Source organism: Netta rufina (genome assembly GCF_964035555.1).
Source record: "Netta rufina genome assembly, chromosome: 26".
In the NCBI taxonomy this organism is placed as follows: Eukaryota; Metazoa; Chordata; class Aves; order Anseriformes; family Anatidae; genus Netta; species Netta rufina.
Window position 1 is genome coordinate 4,006,051 of NC_140150.1, and position 22,069 is coordinate 4,028,119.

The 22,069-nt window shown below is 65.7% G+C and overlaps 1 protein-coding gene across 7 annotated transcripts; it reads right to left on the reverse strand.

Annotated features, from left to right (window-relative positions):
- Positions 1-751: 751 nt before the first annotated feature.
- On the reverse strand, positions 752-21,098 carry PIK3C2B (phosphatidylinositol-4-phosphate 3-kinase catalytic subunit type 2 beta). 7 transcript variants are annotated; one of them, XM_084301840.1, is made up of 33 exons: positions 21,050-21,098; positions 13,872-14,867; positions 13,064-13,164; positions 12,728-12,882; positions 12,482-12,602; positions 10,303-10,414; positions 9,991-10,070; positions 9,844-9,907; positions 9,084-9,230; positions 8,764-8,797; positions 8,260-8,455; positions 7,266-7,388; positions 6,398-6,565; positions 6,170-6,281; positions 5,947-6,089; positions 5,242-5,430; positions 5,050-5,143; positions 4,693-4,787; positions 4,433-4,613; positions 4,254-4,361; positions 4,077-4,169; positions 3,854-3,983; positions 3,410-3,546; positions 3,109-3,278; positions 2,796-2,952; positions 2,579-2,688; positions 2,252-2,453; positions 2,005-2,129; positions 1,801-1,918; positions 1,564-1,645; positions 1,370-1,476; positions 1,156-1,284; positions 752-1,067 (listed from the first exon to the last, which is right to left on the reverse strand). In XM_084301840.1, exons 2-33 carry the CDS (start codon positions 14,784-14,786, stop codon positions 879-881), a joined length of 4,887 nt encoding a protein of 1,628 aa, XP_084157966.1. In that variant the 5' UTR covers positions 14,787-14,867; positions 21,050-21,098; the 3' UTR covers positions 752-878. The 7 variants fall into 7 exon arrangements, 6 of the variants coding, with proteins under 6 accessions (XP_084157966.1, XP_084157961.1, XP_084157965.1 ...); XM_084301835.1 differs by having other exon boundaries at positions 8,260-8,797; positions 9,991-10,414; XM_084301839.1 differs by having other exon boundaries at positions 9,844-10,414.
- Between the last annotated feature and the right edge of the window lie 971 nt (positions 21,099-22,069).

Below are 22,069 nucleotides of genomic sequence, written 5' to 3' on the forward strand. Positions count from 1 at the left end.
TCCCTGTCCCTGTCCCCATCCCCGTCCCCATCCAGCCCTGCAGGACCGCAGGGGGACGAGAGGCTCCCCCTGGTCCCCTGCACTTCATCGCCTTCATTTTAACACCATTTTCCACGGCCAGGAGGGTCCCAGCCATGGTGAGGTGCTGGCTGCAGGAGCCCTTATCCAAACCCCATATCCGTCTGTCCGTCCCCCCCCAGCACGCCCTCTCCCACTCGATACAGTATTTAAAACTTTTAATATAAAGGTAAGTTCATTATTCTCGATCCTGAGAAACATTTCGTCCGTTTACGGAGCTCTCGCTGTAAACAAAGCACCACAGGCACCAAGCCCACGACGCCCTGGAGCAGGCGTCCCGGGCTGCGGGGCCGGGCGAGGGGCCGAGGAGGTGGCTCCGTGCTCCCCGGGGGGCTGGCGGGGTCATCACCCCAATGGGACCCCCCCCCCATGGCACACCGCTCTCCTTTGGGAGCAAATCCCCCGGGATGGGAATGGCCCCGATGCCAGCAGGCAGCTCCTCGAGGAGATAAGGGGGGTAAGAAATGTCCCTGGGGGGTCACAAATGTCCCTGGGGGGACATCCGAGTCCAACCTTGACGATGCCACCGCCGCCACTGCCTCCTCCTCTCTGCCCCGGTGCCCGGCCGCGCGCTACTCGTTATTAAAAAAAAATTAAAATACAGATATCCCAAAGGAAGAAATAACCCCCCCACGAAGTGCCCCGACACTCCTCCCTTCCCACCCCCCCCGCGTTGCTCCCTTGACACAAGGTAAACTTAAAAAAGAAGACGGCTACAGCAGCTCCCGGCCACGCGAGCGCCCGGTCCCCACGGGCACGTCCCCGGGGGTGCCGGTGACACCGGTGCCAGGTCCCGGAGCTCAGAGGGTGCCGTGGCCGCGGGAGCCCAGGGCGAACCAGCCCATCTTCTCCTGCGCCAGGTCGAGGTCCCGCAGGCGGATGCCGACCTCCCCGAGGAGGATGTTCTCCCAAAAGCCTTCCTCGCTCAGCACGCTCAGCCGCAGCTCCCGCTGCTGCAGGTCCCCCCGGGGGACCCCGTCGTAGACCAGCTGGAGGAGGTTGGGGACACAAAGCAGGGCAGAACCTCAGCCACCGTCCCCGAAAGCCCCCCCAAGACCTTATCCCCGTCCCCCGTACCATCTCGTTGTAGGTGGGGTTGCAGGTTTTTCGGGCCACTTTGGTTTTCCTCTTGGTGGTTTTTTGGGGGTCGGGCAGCAGGTAGGTCTTGACGTAGGGGTCGGGGTCATTGCCGTCCTGGAGGGGCTGCTGCCGGGCACAGCACGGGGCGCGCCGTGAGCCCGGCCCCGCCAACAGACCCTGCCCCAGCGCCGCCGGGACGCCGCGCACCTACCAGCCCCCGGATGTGCATCACCATGATGAAGAGCTTGTTGTTCTTGTAGGAGATGGAGAGCTTCACCTCGCCGCCCACCTTCCCCAGGGGACGAGCCCACGTGGCGTCTGGAGAGGAGAAGGGACACGGGAGGAACGTGGGGGGGACACGGGAAGGACACAGGGGGGGTGTATGGTGCACCCCAGCCCACCTACCTGCTGGTTTTGGTGCCGGGCTGGTGCCAGCTGCCTTCTCATCCCTCGGCAGTGGGTGGAAGAAGGTGTAGATGAGGTCGCACTGCGGGGCAAAGAGGGGCCGGTACCGGTGACCACGTCCCCCAGCACCCAGGGTGCGCACACGGATGCTTTACGCACCGCATTCGCCCCCTTCCCTCCCAAATTCCTCTCCCCAGCACCCCCATCCCCACCTCCTGGGGTCCCCCTGCCCCTCACCTCGGCCACCTCGGGGGCGGCGTGGATGAGGTGCCAGATGTAGCCGTTGAGTTCCTCCTTCCTCCGCTCGGCCACCGCCTCTCCCCGCGACCGGCCGATGACGAACCTGCTGGGGAAGCTGCCGCGCGGCCACAGACCCTCAGCGACCCCGAGGGGGGCATCGGGAGCCCCCCCCCTCCCCGGGTGTAGGGTCTGAGGGGATACCTGGGCAGCAGCGAGGAGGGGAAGAGGAGGCGCAGCTTGTTGTGCAGCTCCTGGAACTCCTCGAAGGTGCGCTGCACGAACACCACCTCGCTCGGGCTCTCCCGCTGCACCTTCACCACGTAGGTCTGCGGGGAGAAGGGGCTGCGAGGTGGGATGGAGACACCAGGACGCCCCGTGCCCACGGGGTTTAGGGGCTCGGGGATGGGGAACGCTCCTCCGCCCGTCGCCTCGGGCTGTCCCCACTCACGTAGCCCTTGCTGGGGTTGAAGACCCTCTCATGGCGGCAGAGGAAGACGTCGCGGATCCGGCCGGCCGTCTTGATGGTGTGGGTGCGGGGGGCGAAGGAGAGCGTGGGGCGGGCGTCGGAGCCCGTGAACTTCATCTGCGCCAGGTTGTGGATGAAGAAGTTGAGCTTGGTGGCCACGCTGCCCAGGCTGGACTCGATCAACCTGCAACGAGGCCGCGGGCAGGATGGAGAGGCTGGGTCACGGAGCCCACGGGGGCCGTGCCTCCTTCCCGGGGGTCTCGCCATCACCCCCCCCCCCACACCCCGTCACCCACCCGTGTCCCGTACCTGGTGAAGTAGGTGGTGGCGTCGGCATCGGTGTCCTGCGGCCTCAGGGCATCGTAGACGTACTTGAGGTCCTCCAGGTCGGAGAGCTCGGGGATGCCGCAGGACAGCATCTGGGCAGCGAGGCGGGGGTGAGGGCGGGCGGGGGGACGGGGACGCGGCCCCTCCGAGCCACCCCATCCCCGTTTTGAGGGGCAGCGAGCAGGCCCCAGGCTCTCACCAGCCCCAGCAGGTTGAGGAAGAGGTGGGTGTGCTTGCGGATCAGGTTGTAAGCCTGGCAGCACAGGTCGACGAAGTCGTGGAAGCGGCTGGAGGGCTTGTCCCCGCCGTTGATGACGTACGCCATGTCCGAGGTGAAGACGAACGGGGCCCGGTCCCTGCGCCGGGGGAAAAAGGGGCAGAAAGTGAGCACGGGGGGGCATGAGGAGAGGGGCCGCACCCCCAAAACCCGGGCGGACCCCACAGCCGAAGAAGCATCGCGGCCCCACGTGCGCAATCCCAGCGAGGGGGGGGGGGGGGGGCGCTTCCCACACCTCTTGATGTTGCCGAACATCTGCGCGTGGCCCAGGAACCTGCCGAAATCGATGTGGAACATGTGGCCGGTGGTCTTGAGCATGATGTTGTCGTTGTGCCGGTCGCAGATCCCCAGCACGTAGGTGGCCACGCAGCAGCCGGCGCAGGAGTAGATGAAGTTCTCCACAGCCTGGAGAGGGGATGGAGAAAGGCCCGGTGGCCCCAAGGTAGGTTTTGGTGGCCCCCACGCTGGAAAGTGACGTGTCTTGTCCCCAAGGAGGGGGACACGAGGAGCGGGGACCCTGCCGGGCTCCTCCTCACCTTCTCGTACTCGTCCTCCTCGGGGTTGTGTTTCTGCAGCCAGTCTGCCAGCGGCCGGTCCTTGAAGGAGCCCGTCACGCCGTGCTCCACCTGGATTTTGCGGAGGGTCTCGGCGTTGGGGATCATCTCCACCATGCCTGGCGGCCGGGACAGCAGCGTGAGACCCGTCCTTCCCCCACAGAGGGGGGGGCACCGAGACCCCAGACCCATTTTGCCACCACCAACCCCGCTGCCCACATTCCACAGAGTTCCTACAAACGCCTGTAGGAACCAAACACGGTCCTACAGATGGGCTGTAGGATCAAACCCCATGGCTGCTGGCTCACAGCGACCCACGGTGGTTTCTCCCTGGGGAGCCCCAGGACCCCCCCGTGCCATTTCCAACCCCACAGCGTCACAACCCAGGGACCGATGCCCCTGGGGGATGCCCCAACACCCCGATACCTCGTCCTCGGCCCGTGGAGAAGCAGCGGAAGATGACCATGCGCATGTCCAGCCCCTCCTGCACCCAAATCTTGTTCATGATGCGGATCATCTGCAGCGTCAGCATGTCCTGCCGCAGGTCGTCGCCGCACTGCGAGCAAGGGGGAGCGTCAGGGGCTGGCTGCCCATGGTTTTGGGGTCGCGGTGCCCCCGCTTCGGCCACCCGACAAAAGGACGAGCTCACCTTGAAGATGACCCGGATATTTTCCCCCAGGGGGTCGACGTTCTGGAAGGAGAGCTTCAGGGGGACGGCGTTGGAGTTGAAATAGGAGCAGTCCTGCCGCCGGGGAAGGGAAGCAAAAACCCCATCAGAGCCGGCCGGGCCCTGCTTGGTGACGGCACCCCCGGCACCAGCACTCACCCGGGGCACGATCCCCTTCACCAGCAGGCTGGGGCTGAGCGGCAGCCGGCACGACCCGTTGGCCTTGAAGAACTGCTTCACCTCCTCCAGCCCCTCGCGGAGGATGCCCTGCGGGGGGGACACGAGGGGGCTGAGACCCCGCCGGACCCCGTAAACCCCCCGACCACCCCATAACTCACCTGGCGAGCAGACGGCGTGGCGTCTCGCACTTGCTGGGCCAGCCTGGCCAAGGTGTTGACCAGCAGGCACTGCCGGTCGAATTCCTCCCGCAGCCCCTTCCCGCAGCAGCACAGCAGAGCCGCCAGCAGGTACTGGTAGCGGATGCTGAACTGGGAATCCTTCAGGCCGTCCTTCAGCAGCCTGCCCGCGGCGCAGAAGCAGGGGGTCAGGCTCGCCACGGGTACCCCCCCAGATTCCTTCAGCCCCCCCCTGAACTCACCAGAAGAAGTAGTGGGTGATTTTCAGGTCGCAGATGGCCCGCTTCATGAGGAAGCGCACCAACGGGCTGTCCAGGTAGCACTCGTACTTTAGGGCCTGGATGAGGGGGAGAGGGGATGCTTTTGGGGTACAGCAGGACCAGCGCACGCCCCCTGCTGTGTTCTGGTCGTAGTGTGTGCCCCTCACTGCATCCCCACCCCGGCATGTGTAGTGCAGTGCATCCCCATCCCGGTACACACCCCATACAGCATCCCCATCCCGGTACACATCCCATACAACATCCCCATCTGGGACTCATCCAAAATAGCATCTCTGTCCCAGCACACACCCCACACAGCATCCCCCTCCCGGCACACACCTGCACCAGCTGGGGCAGGTAGTCCAGCAGCTCCGTGTCGGAGATGGAGTCGATCCACTGCACGGCCGTCCTCCTCACCTCCTGATCGGGGAACCTGCGGCCAGGGACAGCGTGTCCCCACGGGACCCCGCTCCCCCCACACCAAACTCCCAACCGCGCGCAGCGCCCCGTGCCCGTCTGACGGCGACTCACGTGGCGTGCAGGAGCCCCAGGGCGTCCTGGTGGCTCATGCAGCTCCACTGGCCCAGCAGGGCGTAGATGTCGGGCAGGCAGGCCCACTCCCAGCTGGGCGCGCTGGCCAGCAGCATGGGCAGCGCGCCGGGCGCCGCGTGGCAGTAGTAGCGCTTCTCCCACAGCCGCTTGCGGTCGGCGTCCGTCAACCTGCACGGGGATGGCACGGGGTTGGGGATAGGGTGCCCTGCCACCCCCGGCACGCACGGGGTTGGGGAGGCACTGATAAAGCCCTCGGGAGGAGGGGAAGGGGAGCAGGATGCTGCTGGCATCCTCTGTGAGATGGTGATCCAGGAGCGCCCATGCGTGGGGTGAGCGAGCACCCATGGGGTCCCCCCAAGTCACCCCGTTGGGGGTTTTATGAACAGGATTGGCCCTGCTGCTGGGTCTCGGTGGGGAGGGCACGTCCAGCACCAGTGCTGAGCTCCGGGGAGCCGGGCACAGCTGCCGACACCCGATCCTCCCCGTTTAGAGCCAGCAGGGGCCGGGCAGCTGTCTCCCTGCTGGGGGGACACCGCCGGAGAAGCCACACTCAGCCCCCATCCCTGGCTGCTTTCCTGGCAGGATCAGGCCCCCCAAACGCCCCCTGTGCATGCCAGTGCTGGGGGGAGCTCAGCAAAACCCCCCCACCCCGAGCAGGATGATGCTGAGCCCCCCCCCGCTCACCAGTAGAGCGATTTCTTCTGCATGGCCTCCCGCAGCCTGCGCTGATCCTCCTCGCCCAGGCTGCCGAATTCGTACCTGGGGCTGACCTCGGCCGCCAGCGGGCTCGTGAACTTCACGTCGAAGGCAGAGGTGGGGAAATCGATCTGGGATGGAGGCGGGAGGGTGAGCGGGGGCTCGGTTCCCCCCCCCCCAAACCCCCCGGCACCGTGCCATCGGCACCCACCTGCAGGATGACGCTGTCGGGCTGGTTGAAATTAGGGGCGCTCGACCTGGCCCTGGAGTTGTCCTGGGTCGCCGGCCACAAGCCCAAAAGCTTTCGCCCGCAGGTCAGGACCCTGGAGGAGTTAAAAAAAAAAAATAAATAAATAAGGTGGAGGGGGGGGGAGGCTGAGGGTGCCGCTTTGGGGGGGTAATGGGGGGGTGGCGCTGCACCCAAGGGTGCCCCACGCACTGCCTGAAGTTGAAGAGCGGGGTGGTGACCCAGCCCAGTGCCTCGGGGACCCGCCGCTGCTTGTTGGTGTCCGAGGAGCTCCCCGGGGGGGGCACGGGCACGGCGAAGAGCGTGACGCTGAGCAGCGTCTCCCGCGGCAGCCGGTTCACCTGGACGGGGAAGCAGATCCTGCAAGAGAGCAGGCGGAGGCTCAGTGCTGCCAGCGGCCCCCCCACTGCCTCAAGATGCCAAAAAAGAGCCCAAAACCCCCCCCACACTGCTGGCAGCGGGGGTGCCACGTGCCCCCGGCGCAGCACCGAGGCCCCACGTCATGGGCAAGCCCCCCCGGGGTCGGGGCCGGCCGGCTGCTTCTGCGCCCTGGGAAGGTGACCGAGGGATTGGGGGGGTCCCCCCCACACTGACCTCGTCCCGGCTGCTCCCTGGGGGTCCCTGGGGGTCCCCGGGGTTGAGGCTCCTCTCCGGGGCACCAGCTACATCCTGCCCGTGGGGTGGGCAGGAGGCAGGGAGGGGGGCGGCACGGCCCCGCTCGTGTCCTTCGGGGGCACAGGCACCTTCTAAAATTATCCCCGGCCCGTCCCCCCCCCCTCCTTCCCCGGGACCCGGTGGATGCCAGGGCTCGGCACGGCCTCCCCGCCTGCTGCCGGGGCTATTTTGGGAGCAGATCCCCTTTCCTGGGTGCAAACAAGCGGCGTGGCTGGCGCCGGGGAGGGGTGGGGGGCAGCGCTATTCCTGGGGATGACACAAGAGCTTCCGAAACCCGAAATACAGAGGGCACAGCGAGAAAGAGGAGGAGGAGGAGGAGGAGGAGGAGGAAGAAGCAGCGTGGACCACCCGTGCCCACCCTGCGGCCGGGGGGGGGCTGCCTTACTGCTGGTCCCATATGATGAGGTGGAAGAGGTACTTGTAGACGTGCGCCTTCCTGGTGTGCAGCGGGCTGCACAGCTCCTTGCCGCCGTGCGTGAGGGAGCAGGAGAGGTAGAAATCTTCGTAGCTGCAAGGGGGGCAGAAGGGCCGTGAGCGGGGGGGGGGGAGCCTTGCGGGTTGCTCGGGCTTCACCCCACCCCACGAAGGGGCAAACCCCATAGCAGCGGGGTGAGGAGGAGGAAGGCGATGCCCGGGGGTGCAATGAAGGCTCGGAGCCCTCCCCGCTGCCAGCCGTGCCCCAAGGCAGCCCCTGCACGGCTTTGAGCAGGGGAAGGGGGGTGCAAAGCCAGCACCCCCCCACCCTCCCGTCCCCATCCCCGTCCCCATATGCCACGGCGCATACCGGCACACGGGGGACTGCCGGGGAGGGTTTTTTTTTTTTTTGGGGGGGGGTCCTGCCATGTGGCAGGTGCCGAGCGACAATCCGGGGAGGGCTGCGGGGCGCAGGAGGTCAGGGGGATGCCGGCATTTCCCAGGCTACGGGCTTTGTTCGGAGCCAGTCAGCAGGGGGAATGCATTAAGGACGGGACAAAAGCGAGGGGTCCCCGGCGGGGTGGCTGCTGCCGCCGCCGCTGCCTCGCACGCCCTCCCCGCGGTGGGCTCCCGCCGCCCGCCGGGACCCCCGCCGTCCCCCCCCAGCATGGTGGCACCTAACAAAGGAGCCCCCGCGGCACCGGGGCCATCTGTCACCTCATGGAGCTCTCGGGAGGGATGCAGCAGCCCCGAGGCTTTGCGGGGTTGGGGTGGCAACCCCGTGCGCCCCCCACCCCGTGCGCCCCCAGGCTCGCGGTCCTGCATTTTGGGGAGGTTTTGGGGTGGGTTTGCTGTTACGTGGGGTATTTGGGACGCACTTTTTACAGCGGTTTAGGGGAGGGATGCCCTGCTAAAGGGTCACCGACACGGCGCCGAGCCCGTGGTGGGTTTATCTCCACCCCTACCTGGCAGCCCAGGTGATGGGGATGCGGTGGGTGGCGTAGACGGTGAAGGAGAGCGGGCAGGAGAGCAGGCAGGCCTCCTGCACCACGCCGTGCTCCCGGCTCCCCGGTGTGGCCGTCTGGAAATCGGCGTTGAAGGTGCTGCAGTAGAGCCCCACCAGGTCGAGGATGGCGGCCGTCAGGCTCTCCACGATCCTCTCTGCAGGGGAGGCAGGACAGGGCTGACGCGGGGCTGCCCCGCACCCTTGGGGTCCCCCGGGGATGTTGGGGGGACCCCGGGCACGTCCCCTCCTCTGGGGCGCAGGGGGGGATTTGAGGCTTCCCGATTTGTTGGGTTCATGGGGAGGAACAACGGGCACGGCCTCAAAAGCCTCGTTTCTTAAAAAAAAAAATGGTCTCAAACACATTTTTTTTTTGGCCGTAACACTCGAGGAGGAGGAGGAGGGGTTTGGGGATGAAAAGCACCGGGAACCCCAGCCCAGAAGGGGAGGAGGAGAATTGAAATACCTCGATTTTCCCTCTTGGCCAGGACATTTGGATCCTGTTGAGGAAAAAAAAAAAAAAGAAAAGAAAAGAAAAGAAAGAAAGAAAGAGAGAAAGGAAGGAAGGAACCACGAGGGCAATGGCAGGAGGAGCCCCGCGCGTGGCCGCGGCTGGGAGCAGCTCCGTGGGCCCGGCTGCTGCCACGGGCAGGGCAAGCAGCTGCCTGCGCCCAGCTATTGAGGAATTTTCCACGTGGTGCAGCGGGAAGGAAGGGAGGATGGTTTGGATGTGTTGTTTATTTTCTTTTTTTTTTTCCCCTCCCTTTGCGCCCCCCCTGCCCTTACCTTCTGGATTTTGGGCTGCATGCGGGAAGGGCAGGGGGGCATCTGGTTGAGGGCAGCCGTGATCTCCTGGGACTCGACGGCGGCCAGGGCATTGCAGATGGCCATGACCGACTGGATCACTCGCTCTGCCTTCAGAGGGAAGTCTCCCTGCGGGCAGGGGGAGGCTGAGCAGAGCCCCGGGCTCAGAGCCAGGGCAAAGCTCTGCCCTCGGGGAGCCGGCAGCAAGCGGGGCAGGGGATGGGGAGCGGCGTCTGCACCCTCTTGTGCCCCAAGAAAACACCAAGGAGGGGAATAAATGCTGTCCTGAGCCTCCACGGCAGCTCCCCAGCCCACCACGCAGCTGCCATGTGAAGGTTTTCCCTCCTTTCCCCTCCTCTGATGCAGACTTGGAGCCCCATCGTGATCATAAAAAAGTCTGCAGCAAATGTCTGCTGCGCTCCCCGGGAATACGGGAGCCCTTTTTTTTAGGGTGATGCTGTCCCCTCGGGTACAGGCAGCCCCTTGGGGTGCGGGGACGGGATGGGACAAGGTGGATCTGTGCAGGAACACGTGGAGATGCTCGGAGGAATGGAGAGGTCGGGGCTCCCCGGGGAGGAGAGGCTGCTTGGAGCCTCCAGCAGGAAAATCCGGCACCGTGGGCACGCGCCGGAGCCAGGCTGTGCCAAAACCAGCCTCCTTCCAGGGAGGGGACGGGAAGGGCAGGGCTGTCCCGGTGCCACCCAGTGCTCCCCCAAAGCCCCGCAGCCCCCTAAAGGCTCACCTCGGCCGCCAGGAAAGCATCCACCTCGTTGTGGAAGGTGTCGAAGAGGAGACTCAGCGCCTGCCTGCGGATGCGGAGAGCGGAGCTCAGCACCGACGGGGAGGGCGCCTGGCGCAGGGGGCTGCGCTCACCCCGCGCCCCCTTTACCTGCTGATGGTCTGCTTGATGGGCCTCTCCTGCAGGTGGATGTAGTGGTTGAGGGTGGAGGGGCTCTGGTCGTCGTTGGCCTGCAGGAGGAGAGAGGTGGAGGTGGGTGCCGCCCCTACAAACCCTCCTGCCCCTCTCCCCGCCGTGGGTCCCCTCTAAGCGGCTGGATACGGGGCTGGGGGCTCGAGCCCTGGAGGTTACACCCAGCTGAGAGCTGGCTTTGCCAAACCCTAAGCATCTCCCAGCCAAAGCATCTCCCCAGGGCAGGGTCCTGGGGCAGGCGGGGAGGGCGCTCCCCCCGCGGGCACCCACCGTGCGGGCCAGGTCGCTGCGCACAGCCTTCCTCCTCATCAGCTGCAGGCGGATGTCGATGTCAAATTTCCTGCAGTGCTGGATGTACTCGTGGCTCCCCAGCGCGTGCTTGCTGCAGGGGCACAGACAACGGGCTCAGCACGAGGCCCCTCTCCACCAGGTCCAGGCTGGGGGCTAAAATCCCCCCCCCTAAAGCAGCCCCGTGCTAAATCCCTGCGGCCAGGCCCAGTGCTGGCTGGGGTTTGGCTGTGCTTTTGCCTGCAAAACATTTCGCTGGGGTGCAAGTGCTTGCAAAGCCCGAAGAATAAATTTTTGGTTTTCCTCCTTCCCCTGCATCCTTCACAAAAGGCCCTGCTGGTGCAAAAAGGAGCGGGCACGGAGGAGCCCGGCAGCAGCAGGGGGAAAACCCGGCACCGGGGGGCTTCTGCAGTAGGGGAAAGCCCCCGACCAGAGCCTGCGGGGCTCACCACACTGCCCCAATTTCCTTGCCAGCTTGGGAAGAGAATGAGCCAATTCAGCCGGGCACGGTGCCGCGGTGAGGGCGGCCCATCTGCAGGCTCAATGGCAGGATGCAGGGGGGCCGCCAGGGGCACCCCCAGGGCTGCTGGGGACGGGGATGTGGAGCCGGATGGGTGCGTGGCTGCTGGTGCTGGGTCCTGCCCTGCTGCACGCAGGAAGCCTGGCCCTTGGGCAGCACCGGGCCCTTATTGCCATGGGGCTGGTGTCCTGCGCACCCCGCCTCGGGCTGCAAATGTCCCCTGGGGTGCCCTGCTCTGTACCCTGGGGTGCCCTGCTCCATCCCCTGGGGTGCCCTGCCCCATCCAGCCTTCCCCCTGCACCTCGCACGTGCCAAGTGGTGGAAAGCAGCGGCAGCTCGGGCTGCTTAGGAGAGCTCGAGCGCCCGAGCGGCTCAGCACGGAGGCTTTTGGCACTTCCAGCACCTCCTCCGCTGGGGGAAGACGTGGAGAGAAAAGACGGGCGACAAAAGGGCTTTATTTCCCAGGGCTTTCTCAAAGGTCCTTTGAGGGCCCCGGGAGATACGGGAGCTGCTCGCTGGGGACAGGCTGTCCCTTTCCCAAACGGAGAAGTTAGGCAAAACCGAGGGGATTTGCCCCAAATCGCGCGGGAATCCTGCACAGAACCCAGGACGGGCGTGCAGCCCTGACTGGCGGCCTGAGCCAGCCTCCATCCTCGAAAGCCCTGGCTCCCTCTCCAAAAAGCCACGCCGAGGAGCTGCACCACAACGCGGCTCTGGGCTGGGGCCGGTCCCGTTTTTCCAACGGGGGCTGTTTCTCGTTAAGGCTCGTTCCGGCAAACATCTTTTTGCTGACACCGGCAGCGTTTGCAGGAGGAAAGAAAGCAACGAGTGAAGCCCAGCGGGTACCCAGGGGACGGGGGGGGGCTCCCCGCAGCCCCCCAGCAGAGGGACAGATGGATGGAACTGCTGCTGTACCCGGGGCTGGGGGAGCAGCCCCGCTGCGCCCATGCACGCACGTCCTGGGCTCAGCCCCGGGGCTGTGCAGGCTCATCCCGAGCCGAGCAATTCCCAGTTGCTCCCTTAGGGCCTGAAACTGGAGCTAGTGGCAAAGCTCCCACGATTTCGAGCAGCAGGGCCAGGCCGTGGGGCCGCTCTCCAGGCAGGGCTGGCGGCGGGGAGGTGCCGGGAGGGACGGCGTGTGCCCCTGCGTGCGTGGCTGCCGCTGCCTCCACGCGGCGCCTTGCTCGGGACGGAGCTTTTCCCTGGCCAGCAGAGCCAAAATCACAGCCTTGGTGGGAGCAGCAAGCCCCCAAACAAGGGCTCTGCACGGATTTAAGGAAGGGAAACCTGTCCCCTTTCTCCCCGCTTTGCAGATCGGGACGTTTCTGAGGCTCTGAACCGTCCCCGGTCCCCGCTACCCCCCCTGGAAATGGCTTTTTCCAGCTCCCGCAATTTAAAAAACAGCCCCGGGGGAAGCTGGGCTGCTGCCGGAGCTCGGTGACACGGCCGTTATTAATGCTCTCCCAAAGAGCTTTTTTGGCAGCTCCCGGGAGGGAAGGATGCTCCCGGCACGCTGCTTTTGGCGAGAGCCCCGCGGGGGCTGGGGAGGCGGGGAGGGACCCGGGCCCCCCATCGCATCCATCGCGCCTGCGCGTGAGCGGCGCAGTCCCTGCGTCCCCCCCACACCCCCCCGGCACTCACTTTTGCAAGAATTCCTCCAAGCCGCAGAGCTTGAGCACGAAATCCTCGACGTCGACGGCGTGCAGCTCATCGTGCGTGTAGCACAGCGTCTGGTAGATCAGCAGGTCCACGGTGGACGAGCCTGCGGGGACAGCGAGCGGCGGTGAGCCCCACGTGCAACGGGAGAACTCCCCAAAAATCCCTCCCCCAGGCATCATTCGGGGCTGATCCTGCCTCGCAGCCCCCCCCCCCCCGAGGGACACTCACAGTCGCAGGTGAAGGTGAGGGGCTCCCGCAGGCTGTCGCACACCACCGTCACCTTCAGGCTGACGCCGTGCCCCAAGTGCTCGGGGCTGAGGCTGACGGAGCTCCACACGAAGCCGCTCAGGGAATAATCCTGGGTGCTGGGGCCGGACCGCAGCCTGCGGGCAGGGGCAGGATGAGAGCCGCTGCCTGCCTTCGTGTCCTCCCCCCTCCAAACGCCTCCGCCCGGGGGCATTTCGCCGCCTGCCCTCGCCGGGGCGCGGAGCCTGACGCCCCCCAAGCAGGGGTTTGGGGGCGCTCCGAGGGGCGCAGGGACGGCTCGGGCACGGTGGTACTCACACGTCCAGCATGTGGCAGAAAGCAGCCACCTCCTCGTCCCGCTCCTCCGACACCTCGAAGAGCTCGTAGCCGTTGGCTAAAGAGTGTGGCCGGGGGGCAACCTGCGGGGGGCAACCGTCAGCGGCACCCCGGGGGCTCCCCGTGTTCCCCCTGCACCCCGCCTCGCTCCTCCGTGACCGAGCAGGGGATCATTGCCTCGTGATCGTTGCATCTGAGGATGCTGAGGGATGGAGGGAGCGTCCCCAAGCCCCCAGGGTGCCGCGGCAGAGCCCTGCCCGCGCCTGGTGCCAGGCTCCCCCCCGCGCACACGGGGGTCCCCGAGCCTCCGCGGCTCCTCTGCGGCAAACAATGGCCCCACTGTCAGGGCAATTAACCCAGCCAGCAGCCAACGGGAGAGAGAGAAAGGCAGAGACCACGGCAGCCACTAAAGACAATTTTAACGCCCTTTTATAATTGGGTTCTGGCAGCGAGAAAGCCGAGGGCGCCTCACACCGCCCCCGCCAGCAGTGCCCGGCTGCTGCGCTCGCCCACCGAGGGAGGAGGGGGACCAGGAGGGGCTGCGAGAGCAGGACACGAGCCCGCTGCAGCCCCCCTGAAGCCCCAAATAGTCATGTGCTGGGCTGCTGGGGGCGCGGAGGGGCTGGGAGCAAGGCGAGGAGGTTGGACACGGCAAAGCCACGGGGCGCGAGAGCCAGCGGGCACCCACAGCTCCCTCCACACCCCACCTTCACCGCCCCAATTCCAGCTCCCCCCAGCGCTTTGCCTCCATCCCTCCTGCCCTCAAAAGCGGGGAGTAAAATCCTCTTACCGGGTCAACGGAGATCCTACGGTTCTTGTTGGGGGCCAGATTCTTCCTGTTGCCGAAGCGGGAGACGTAGGTGCGCGGGGGCACCTGGGGGGGCATGGTCTTGCTCCTTGCCACCGGCTTGCCGCTCGACTCCTTCTCGAAGATGCTCCTGCCTTCCTTCCAGCCCCGGGAGGCTTCCCGCAGCACCTGCGACTCGTAGGTGGACTTCAGGTTGAGGCAGGTGATGGCGTCGTTGATGCCCTCGTAGTCGGCGAGGCCGTAGGGGTCCTCCTCGGAGATGCACCGGGCGAGCAGCTTGCCGTGCGCCCGCTCCTGCGAGAACATGTTGATGTCCCTGGGCTGGGGGGCTTTGGAGGACGGCGGGGACCCCTTCCCCGGGCGCCGGCTGCCCTCGGGGGGGCTCCAGATGGAGTGCCGGGGGGGCAGCGGGGGCGGCGAGAGCTTTTTGGGGGAGCCTTCCCCGCCGTCGGGGGGCGAGGTGCCGTTGAGGGGCTCCCCGAGGAAGTCCCCCCCGGAGCCGTCGAAGATGTACAGGTAGTCCCCGGCCAGCGGAGCCTTCAGCCAGGGCTGGCTATCCGGCCGGGGGGGCGGCCCGGGAGGGGGCCGGGGGGTCGGGGACCCCTCGTGCACCGTCGGGGGGTTGTAGCTGAGCGTGGGGTCGGAGCCGGAGAGGCCCCGTGCCGCTTTGATGCCGGCGCAGCCGTTGGGTTCGGCGGGGTCGTCCCAGGAGATGAGGGGCCGCTCGCCCCGCTGCTTGGCGCGGCTCTCCTCCTTGTCCTTGTCCTTGTCCTGCCGCAGGCGCGACAGCGCGTCGTACTCCATCTGCAGGGCCTCGGCCAGCGCCAGCTCCTTGCGGCTGATGCCCACCGACTCGAGGGATTTCCAGTGCTCCCCATCGCCACGCGTGGCGGACATCTCCGCGCGCCGCCACCGACCCTCTTCTTCCTCCCGCGCTCACAGGGCTTCAGGAGAAGGGCATGCTGCACCGCCGGCCACCTGGGCGGAGGGGAATGGAGAGGGTTAACGGCTCTGCGAGCTCGTCAAGGGCTGGCCCTAACGAGCCTCGCCCTGGGCGTGCACCCAGGGGTCATTTGGGAGCCCCGCTTCGCTTCGCTTGGGAGGGTTGGGGCCGGCAGCGCCCTGAGGTCCGGCCCTTCCTCTCCACGATGAAATGAAGGAAACTGTTCCCCAGCCCCGGGAGCGATGGCTTAAAGAAAGATTTTGCAGCCTCTGGGTAGGCTCTCGGGGCTGCTCGGCCCCCAGCAGCAGCTGCTGGGGCTATTGCTGGATTTCCCCCGAGGACAAAATAAGACACCGAGGGAGGGCGGCGGGGCCAGCGCCGGCATCTGGGGCTGACTCAACCCGCAACCCCAGTGCCCCGCGTTGGCTTCGTGGGGCCCGGCAAGCTGCTGTCGTGTGCCTCGGGCAGGGTTTTGAGCCCCCCTGGTGGTCCTGGGGGCTTTGGTGCGAGGAGAAAAGCAGGGCCCCTGCCGGCAGCGCTCGGCCATCAGAAAGGAAAAGTGGAGGGAGAAAAGCAAGGGAGGAAGGAAGGGCGTCTGCGGCCCCTCCTGCCTCGCCTCCCCCGGGGGAGAGGATATTGGGGGAGAGGATTTTCGCTTTGCATCAGCGCAGGCAGCGAGGCGGAACCCCCCCAGCCTGCCCCCAGGGGGTTACCCAGCCCTGAGCCGCCCCCCAGCTGCTCCCTGCTCACCCCAAAGCCCGCACGGGGCCCTGGGCAGCCCGGAGCAACCACTGCCCACCAGCTCCCACCAGCCCAGGATGCTTCAGAGAATAAAAATCCAAGCTGAAACCCTCCCCGAGGGACCCGACAGGTCCCTCCGAGCCCCTCTCCAAGCCCCCTCTGCCCCAGGGAGGGGCTCGGAGCTGGCTGCCATCCCTCAGCAGGGATGCTTTGAGCCCCTGGCCTCGCACAGCCTCCAAACCCGGCTAGTTTGCAGAACTGAGTTGCAAGCAGCGAGGAGGAAAAGCTTGACTCGAAACCACCTTCCTGGCCCCTGACCAAGGCACACAAACCGCGGTGACCGCGGAGCCGCCGCTCCCTCCCCGCCGTCCGCGCGCCCGGGACCGCTGCCGGGGCTCGCTCAGCGCCGCCAGGCCGGCCCGGAGCTCTCCAAGGAAGGCAATTTCCCCTCCTCTTCTCTTCCTAGCAAAATAAATAGCCAAGTGGATGTTAAACAGAAAAGTGGAGCGAGCCCAAAGCCTCCGGAGACGCTCGGCACTTGACGTCTCTGGAGCTGAGAGGCGGCTGAGGGTTTTCTCGCTCCGGCCAGGGCGCACGAGCCTCCGCGAGGGGAGGATGTGGGGTGCGAGCTGCGAGCCAGAGCCCTCCTCGCCCCGACCCCACGCACCCTGCAAGGCTGGGGACACCCTGGTGCCCTGCTTCGAGGTGCAACCACCTCCAGCACCCAGCAGAGCACCCCCGTGGATTGCACCCGCGGCAGCCCCGGAGACCCAAAGGGACCCCCCCGAGCTACGCGGCCCCGAACCTGATGGCTGCTGCTCAGCCCAGCCCTGGCTTTGCCTGCTGCAGGCACGCTTTCTCCCCAAAATTGCAGTTCTGAAGGAAAGGGCCTGACCCTTTCCGTGCGCAGGTGTCGGTGCCACCGTGCAGGCAAAGGAGGGGGGTGTTGCTGGCAGCCACGGGCTTTTCCCGGAAAAACAGAAATCCCAAAAGCTGGCAATCCCGGGCTGCTGGCAGCCGAACAAAGCAAACGTGCTTTTAACCCAAAAGCAATAAAATAGACCTGAGCTTTTCGTGGCTGACAAAGCTACAAATCCATTCTCGTCTCCAGGAACGGCATCTGCTGGGGTTTGACGCGGAGAAAAGCAGCCCCGAAGCGGCCGGCCCCATCCTGCCCATACGAAAAACCCCAAAGAGCTGCTGCACCAGGGCTGAGCCTGGCTCCGCTGTGGGGTTTGGTAAAGGGGCTGGTTGTGTTCCCACTGAACACCCCCTCTGCCCTCCAGCCTGGTAGAAAAAGGGCACGGGGGGGGCTGAGAGCTGCGGGTCTGGGGCAGTCGGGGATCTCCAAAGGCAGGCACCGAATTCGGGAGGCGCAGACGAGCGGCTCTTTTATTTTTTTTTTTTTCCCCTCTTTAAAACATCCCTGCTGCTCATGCCGGGGCAATCTTCTGACTTTAAATTTCCTGGCACGTGCGCCGGTCACGTCAGCCTCGGGAGAGGCGCTCGGCGTCCCACCTTGCAGGGAACCGCTTCGAGCCCCGGCGCGGCTCCTGCGGCCTCAGCACCGCGCTCGGCGGGGGCAGCCCAGCAGGGAAAAGCCCTTGTGCGCTGCAAACCCGCCCCGGCTTGTGGCTTAACATCGTTTTCTTCCCACTTTCCACCAGCAAAGCCCCAAAAAGGGAGGCTGCAGCCTTGTGGGGAGCCGCACGCGGACACCACATCCCCGGTGCCCCAGCAGGAGCCGCGGAGCTGCCACACGGGGGGCTGCCGGCAGCAAACTGGGGGGGACCCCAAAACGCAGCAAAGCTCCCCACCCTCCTCTCCGGGACCATCCTCGGGTGCTGAGCACCAAGGAGGAACAAAACCAAGGCGAAATGCAGCCTCGCATTCCCCGTGCAGCGAGGATGCGCCCACCCCGTGCGCCCAGCACCCCGCACACCCTTATAGGATCCCCTCGGGGAGGTGCAGAGGGGTTTGGGGGCAGCTCTCCCACCTGCACACCCAGAGACCCCGCAGGGTTTATTTTTCCATCACCCAAATAACCCCATCCACCCACGGCCACCCAGCCGGGCAGAGAAATAGGAACAAACCCTCCCGAAACGCCCGGGGTTTTTCCCCCACCACCTCTTCGTTTCTCAGCCGGTTTGTAGGGCACGGCCGGGCAAACCTGCTTAGCTCTGGGGCCGCTGGATGCTCGGGTGCTTTGGGGTGGCTTTTGGGGTGCACGGCCCCCCCCCAAGGCTCTCCTTGTCCCCGGAGCCAGCAGCAGCAGGATGGGGAGGGACAAGGCGCAAAGAGCCAAGCGTTGGGGTGGGAAGAGGGTGAGGGGGACCTGGGGGGGACTGGGGGTGCAGGGGGCACCCGTGGGGTTTGGGGGGAGCTCGGTGCCCCCACGCAGCCGCCCCCCAGCACCTGCTCGGCATGGGGAGGGCCAGGGGGAGCCGAGCAGAAAATCACACTGCGGGATCCCAGGCACGGGGACGGGAAGCCAGGGCAAAGAAGGGGCAAGCACCGAGCTCTGCCCGTCCCCCTCTCCCTTCCCCCTCGCCGGCAGCTGCGTGGGGAGCAGATCGAGAGCTCTGCAGCATCTGGGGAGACATCAAACAGCTGAAGGCGAGGAAGGAAAGCACCTCCCCGGCGGTGGGAGCCGGGGGAAGGAGGTTCTGCCTAATCGGGGGGAGACGATTCCCACCCGTTTATAACCCCGTGGAGGGAGGAGCAGCCCGGAGAAGGATGAAGCCCCCTCGAGGAGGAGGATAAAGCCGGAGGAGGATGCTCGGGGGTGCCTCAGGGACACGGCTCCTGGTGGTGTCCCCAGCCCCGTGAATTGGGAATTGGGGGTTTTTGGGGCCTTGGCATCGCTCTCCCAGCAGTGCAGTGCCCAAGGGAGGCTCGTTGGGTCGGTCCCCAGGTTGTGCTTTGCTAGGGCCAAAGCTCCGGATTTTCTTCCTGGCTTGGAGCTGGAGCTCCAGGAAGGGCATCTGCTCGTAAAGGTCATTACAAACCGAAACCAAAACCTCAAGTATTTCACTCCTGGAGCTCAGCACCACCAAAACACCACACCTCAACCCAAAACCCAGCGGAAGGAGCACTCGGACATCTCCTCTTGCAGCAAAATCGACGCGATTCCCCCCAAACCGATCCCCGTGGGCGCTTCCAAGCCCCTCCAATTTCTTACCCCAGCAGGGATCGGAACTGCGGGAGCCGCTCCCCTTCCACCAAACCCCAACAAATCCCCAGCAGAGCTTTCGAGGAAGAAGTCGTCCTCCCTCCGAGACGGAGCCAGCCCCTAGCCCACCACCCCAAAGACCCCACACTTCCCCCAGCATCGAGCATTTTGTTACGGGCACCGAGGCAGCCCCGTGCCACGCACACGGAGCCCAGCAAACGCCTCGCAAGCGCCCAGCGCCGCTGGCTCCCAACCTGTTCCTCGCAGCTCCTTCCTCCCGAGGCCGCTCGCGCCTCCTATTAATAGGATCCAGCCCTCTCCGAGCCCTCTGGAGGAGGCAGGATGTGAAGCTGTCCCCTGCCAAACGCTCTTCGAGCAGCTTTCGACGCATTTCCACCCTCGGGAGGAAATCCTGCCTGGGGAAGGTGGGTCAGACACGGGACGGGTAAGCCCCCGACGATGTGGGGCAGCCGAAGGAGCCCCCCCAAAGCCCCTCGGGGCACGAGGGGCTGAGCCCAACGCTGGGGACACGCAGCGAGGTGTGAGAGCCACGCAGGGCGCACAGGGGGTGCTGCACCTCACCCAGCACCTGTAGGGCCAGCAGCACAGCGAGGGGGACGCGGGGGCTGCTCGTGGTCGGGCTCCCCGGGGCGCTCGGTTCCTATGTAAATCTCAGCTTCCTGCGCTTGGCACCGCGAGGGGGGTGCCCAGCCCACACGGGGGGGGCTCGCTGCTGTCCAGCACGGCTCAGGATAACCCCACAGAGCCCGGCAGCGTGAAGCACGGCCCCACAATTCTGCCTTTTCTTTGGCCGACCCCGCTGCACCAGGGGGGCCCGGCAAGCGGCGGCTGCCCCTAACCCCAAATCCTGCGGCGGGGTCACTGCCGCCCCCATCCATCCGCCTGTCCCCACTGCCTCGGGGGCTCGCCCCCACCCAGGAGGTGGGCGCACGGAGGACACGCAGCATCTGTGGTGCACCCAAGTCCCCCCGGTGCCCCCCAAATCGGGGGCGCACAGGGCACGGCCACCCCAAAACCCAGCCCACGATGGGAAGTGGCTCCTCGTGCGCCTCAGCTCGGCGGATTTGCATCTCGTGGGAGTCGGGCGAGACTGCAGCCAGGCACCAGGAGGGCCGGGCATGCAGGGCTCCTTCCCGGCACCCCAAAACGCTGGGGGTTGGCCGGGCGGCGGCTGCTGCAGCTTCTCCCACGCCGCCCAAAATCCGCGGGGCGCAGCCGAGCACCGCGCGCACCCTGCAGCAGGGCGGCCTCGTGGCTCATCACCCCCCCTGCCCGGCCCTGCCTGTCTCCTGCCCTCATTTTTTAATTAATTAATTTATTTTTTTATTATTTATAAGGCCGTGCTCCCGAGGCGAGCTGGGGCAGCACCGTGCCGGGGCGGTGAGCCCGGGGAGAAACCGAGCACCCCGTTTCGGAGCAGATTCCCCTCGCCCTGCTTGCGCTTTTCCTCTCGGTGTGGGAGGAAACGATCGATTTTTTTATTTATTTTTATATATATATTTTCGGTTTGTGCTGGTTTCACCCCGGCCCGGATCCCGTGAACAACCAAACCACGTTCGTGCCTGGCTTGGCAGCTGCGCTTGAGCCAACGCGGCTCCCCTCGCTCTGGGGTAAAAGCTCACGGATTTGGGTTTTTTTTTGGCTAAATGCTTGTGGGAGTGTTTCGGCATCCCGAGGAGCAGCACACCGAGCCCTGGGCGGGATGAGCTGGCCCTTCCTGGCCGCACAAGTGCAGGATTGTCCCCATCCCTGTCCCCATCAATGTCCCCATCCCTGTCCCCATCAATGTCCCCATCCCCGTCCCCATCCCGGTGGGGGACACTTTGACATCCCGGGCAGCCTGGTGCTGGTCCCCCCCCCCCCCAACCACTTCTCTCCCTGGCAACTTTGCAACGTGCTGGGGGCCCTTCCACCGCTCTGCACCCCCCCCCTCCCCCAAATCCCCCAAATCTCCCCCCTCCCGGCTCATTTTAAAGCCACGACCCCCCCCGCGCCCCCCACCCCGTTCAGCTGCGACCCCCCCCAAGCTGCCAAAATCCCCGCACTGGAAGCTCAGGGGCAGCACCCAGCACCCTGGATGGGGGGGGGGAAGATGCGTGCACCCCACAGCACCCAGACACCCCCACAGCACGGCGGGGGGGGGCGCAAAAAACCTACAAAAAGGGGGGCGAAAACCCGGAACGAGCCGCAAATTGCACCCAAGCGGCCTCCTCCCGCGGCCCCCCCCAGGTTTTTCCTGCACCCCCCCGGTGCTCCCCGTTTCCCCCCGGGTCCCTTCGTTACCTGCTCGGAGCCGTGGCGGTGCCGTGGGGGGGGTGAGGGGGGGTCCCGGTGGATTTTTGGGGGGGGGGGGGGGGGGTCCCGGTGGTGGTTGCGGGAGGAGGGAGCGCGGCGGCGTCTGCGGACAATGGAGGGGGCGCAGCGCGGAGCGGGGCCATCTCCCGGCCACCCGCAGCATTGCACGGGGCTGTGTCCCCCCCCCCCGGGGTTGGGGGGGGGAGAAAAAAATATTTAATTAATAATAAAGAAGGAAAAAAGGCCGCCCCGGCAGCCCCGGCAGCGCACACGCGGCTGCTGAGGGTTCCCAAGGGGGTGTCGTTGGTGTAAGGGGGGTTTGGGAAGGATGCTGACCCCCCCCCCCAAAAAAAAAAAAAAATATTAAAAAAATAAATAAATGCAGCCCCCCAGGCCCAGAAGTGCACCCAGATGCTGGTGGTTCTCCCAGGGGGTGTCAGCGTGCCAGGGAGTTTGGGAAGGATGCTGCCCCCCCCCCCCAAAAAAAATAAATCCCCCCCAAAATGCAGCCCCATCAGCCTGTGGGGGTGTCAGGGATGCAGGGAGGTGGGGAAGGATGCTGTATCCCCCCCCAAAAAAAGCACAAATCCCCCCCCCCAAATGCAACCCCGCCAGCCTATGGGGGTGTCAGGGATGCAGGGAGGTGGGGAAGGATGCTGCCCTCCCCCCCCAAAAATAAAATAAAATAAAATAAAATAAAAGGGGGAGGACGCGGGGCACCCCACAGCCCCTAATGGGGTGGGGGCTCCTCGCCAAGCTGGGGGGGGGCCGCTCACCCACCAGGTTAATTAGCTTTGGGGGGGGGGAGCCCCAGCACCCCAATCCCAGGCTGGTTTGGGTGCTACCAGCACCCGTGGGTGGGCTCGAAGAGGCTGGGGGGGGTGCAAACACCGGGGGGTGGTAAGGTCATATAGGGCCGGAGGGGGTTGGGATAGCAGAGCCCGGATAGCTCAGTCGGTAGAGCATCAGACTTTTAATCTGAGGGTCCAGGGTTCAAGTCCCTGTTCG

Bases quoted from the DNA above. Each gene is read 5' to 3' on its own strand.
- PIK3C2B (XM_084301835.1), bottom strand. From the start codon at position 14,786: ATGTCCGCCACGCGTGGCGATGGGGAGCACTGGAAATCCCTCGAGTCG. The intron at 13,165-13,871 runs GTAAGAGGATTT...TGCCCCCCGCAG, and splicing joins GTAGGATCTCCGTTGACCCG to GTTGCCCCCCGGCCACACTC. The intron at 12,883-13,063 runs GTGAGTACCACC...CCCTGCCCGCAG, and splicing joins TTCTGCCACATGCTGGACGT to GCTGCGGTCCGGCCCCAGCA.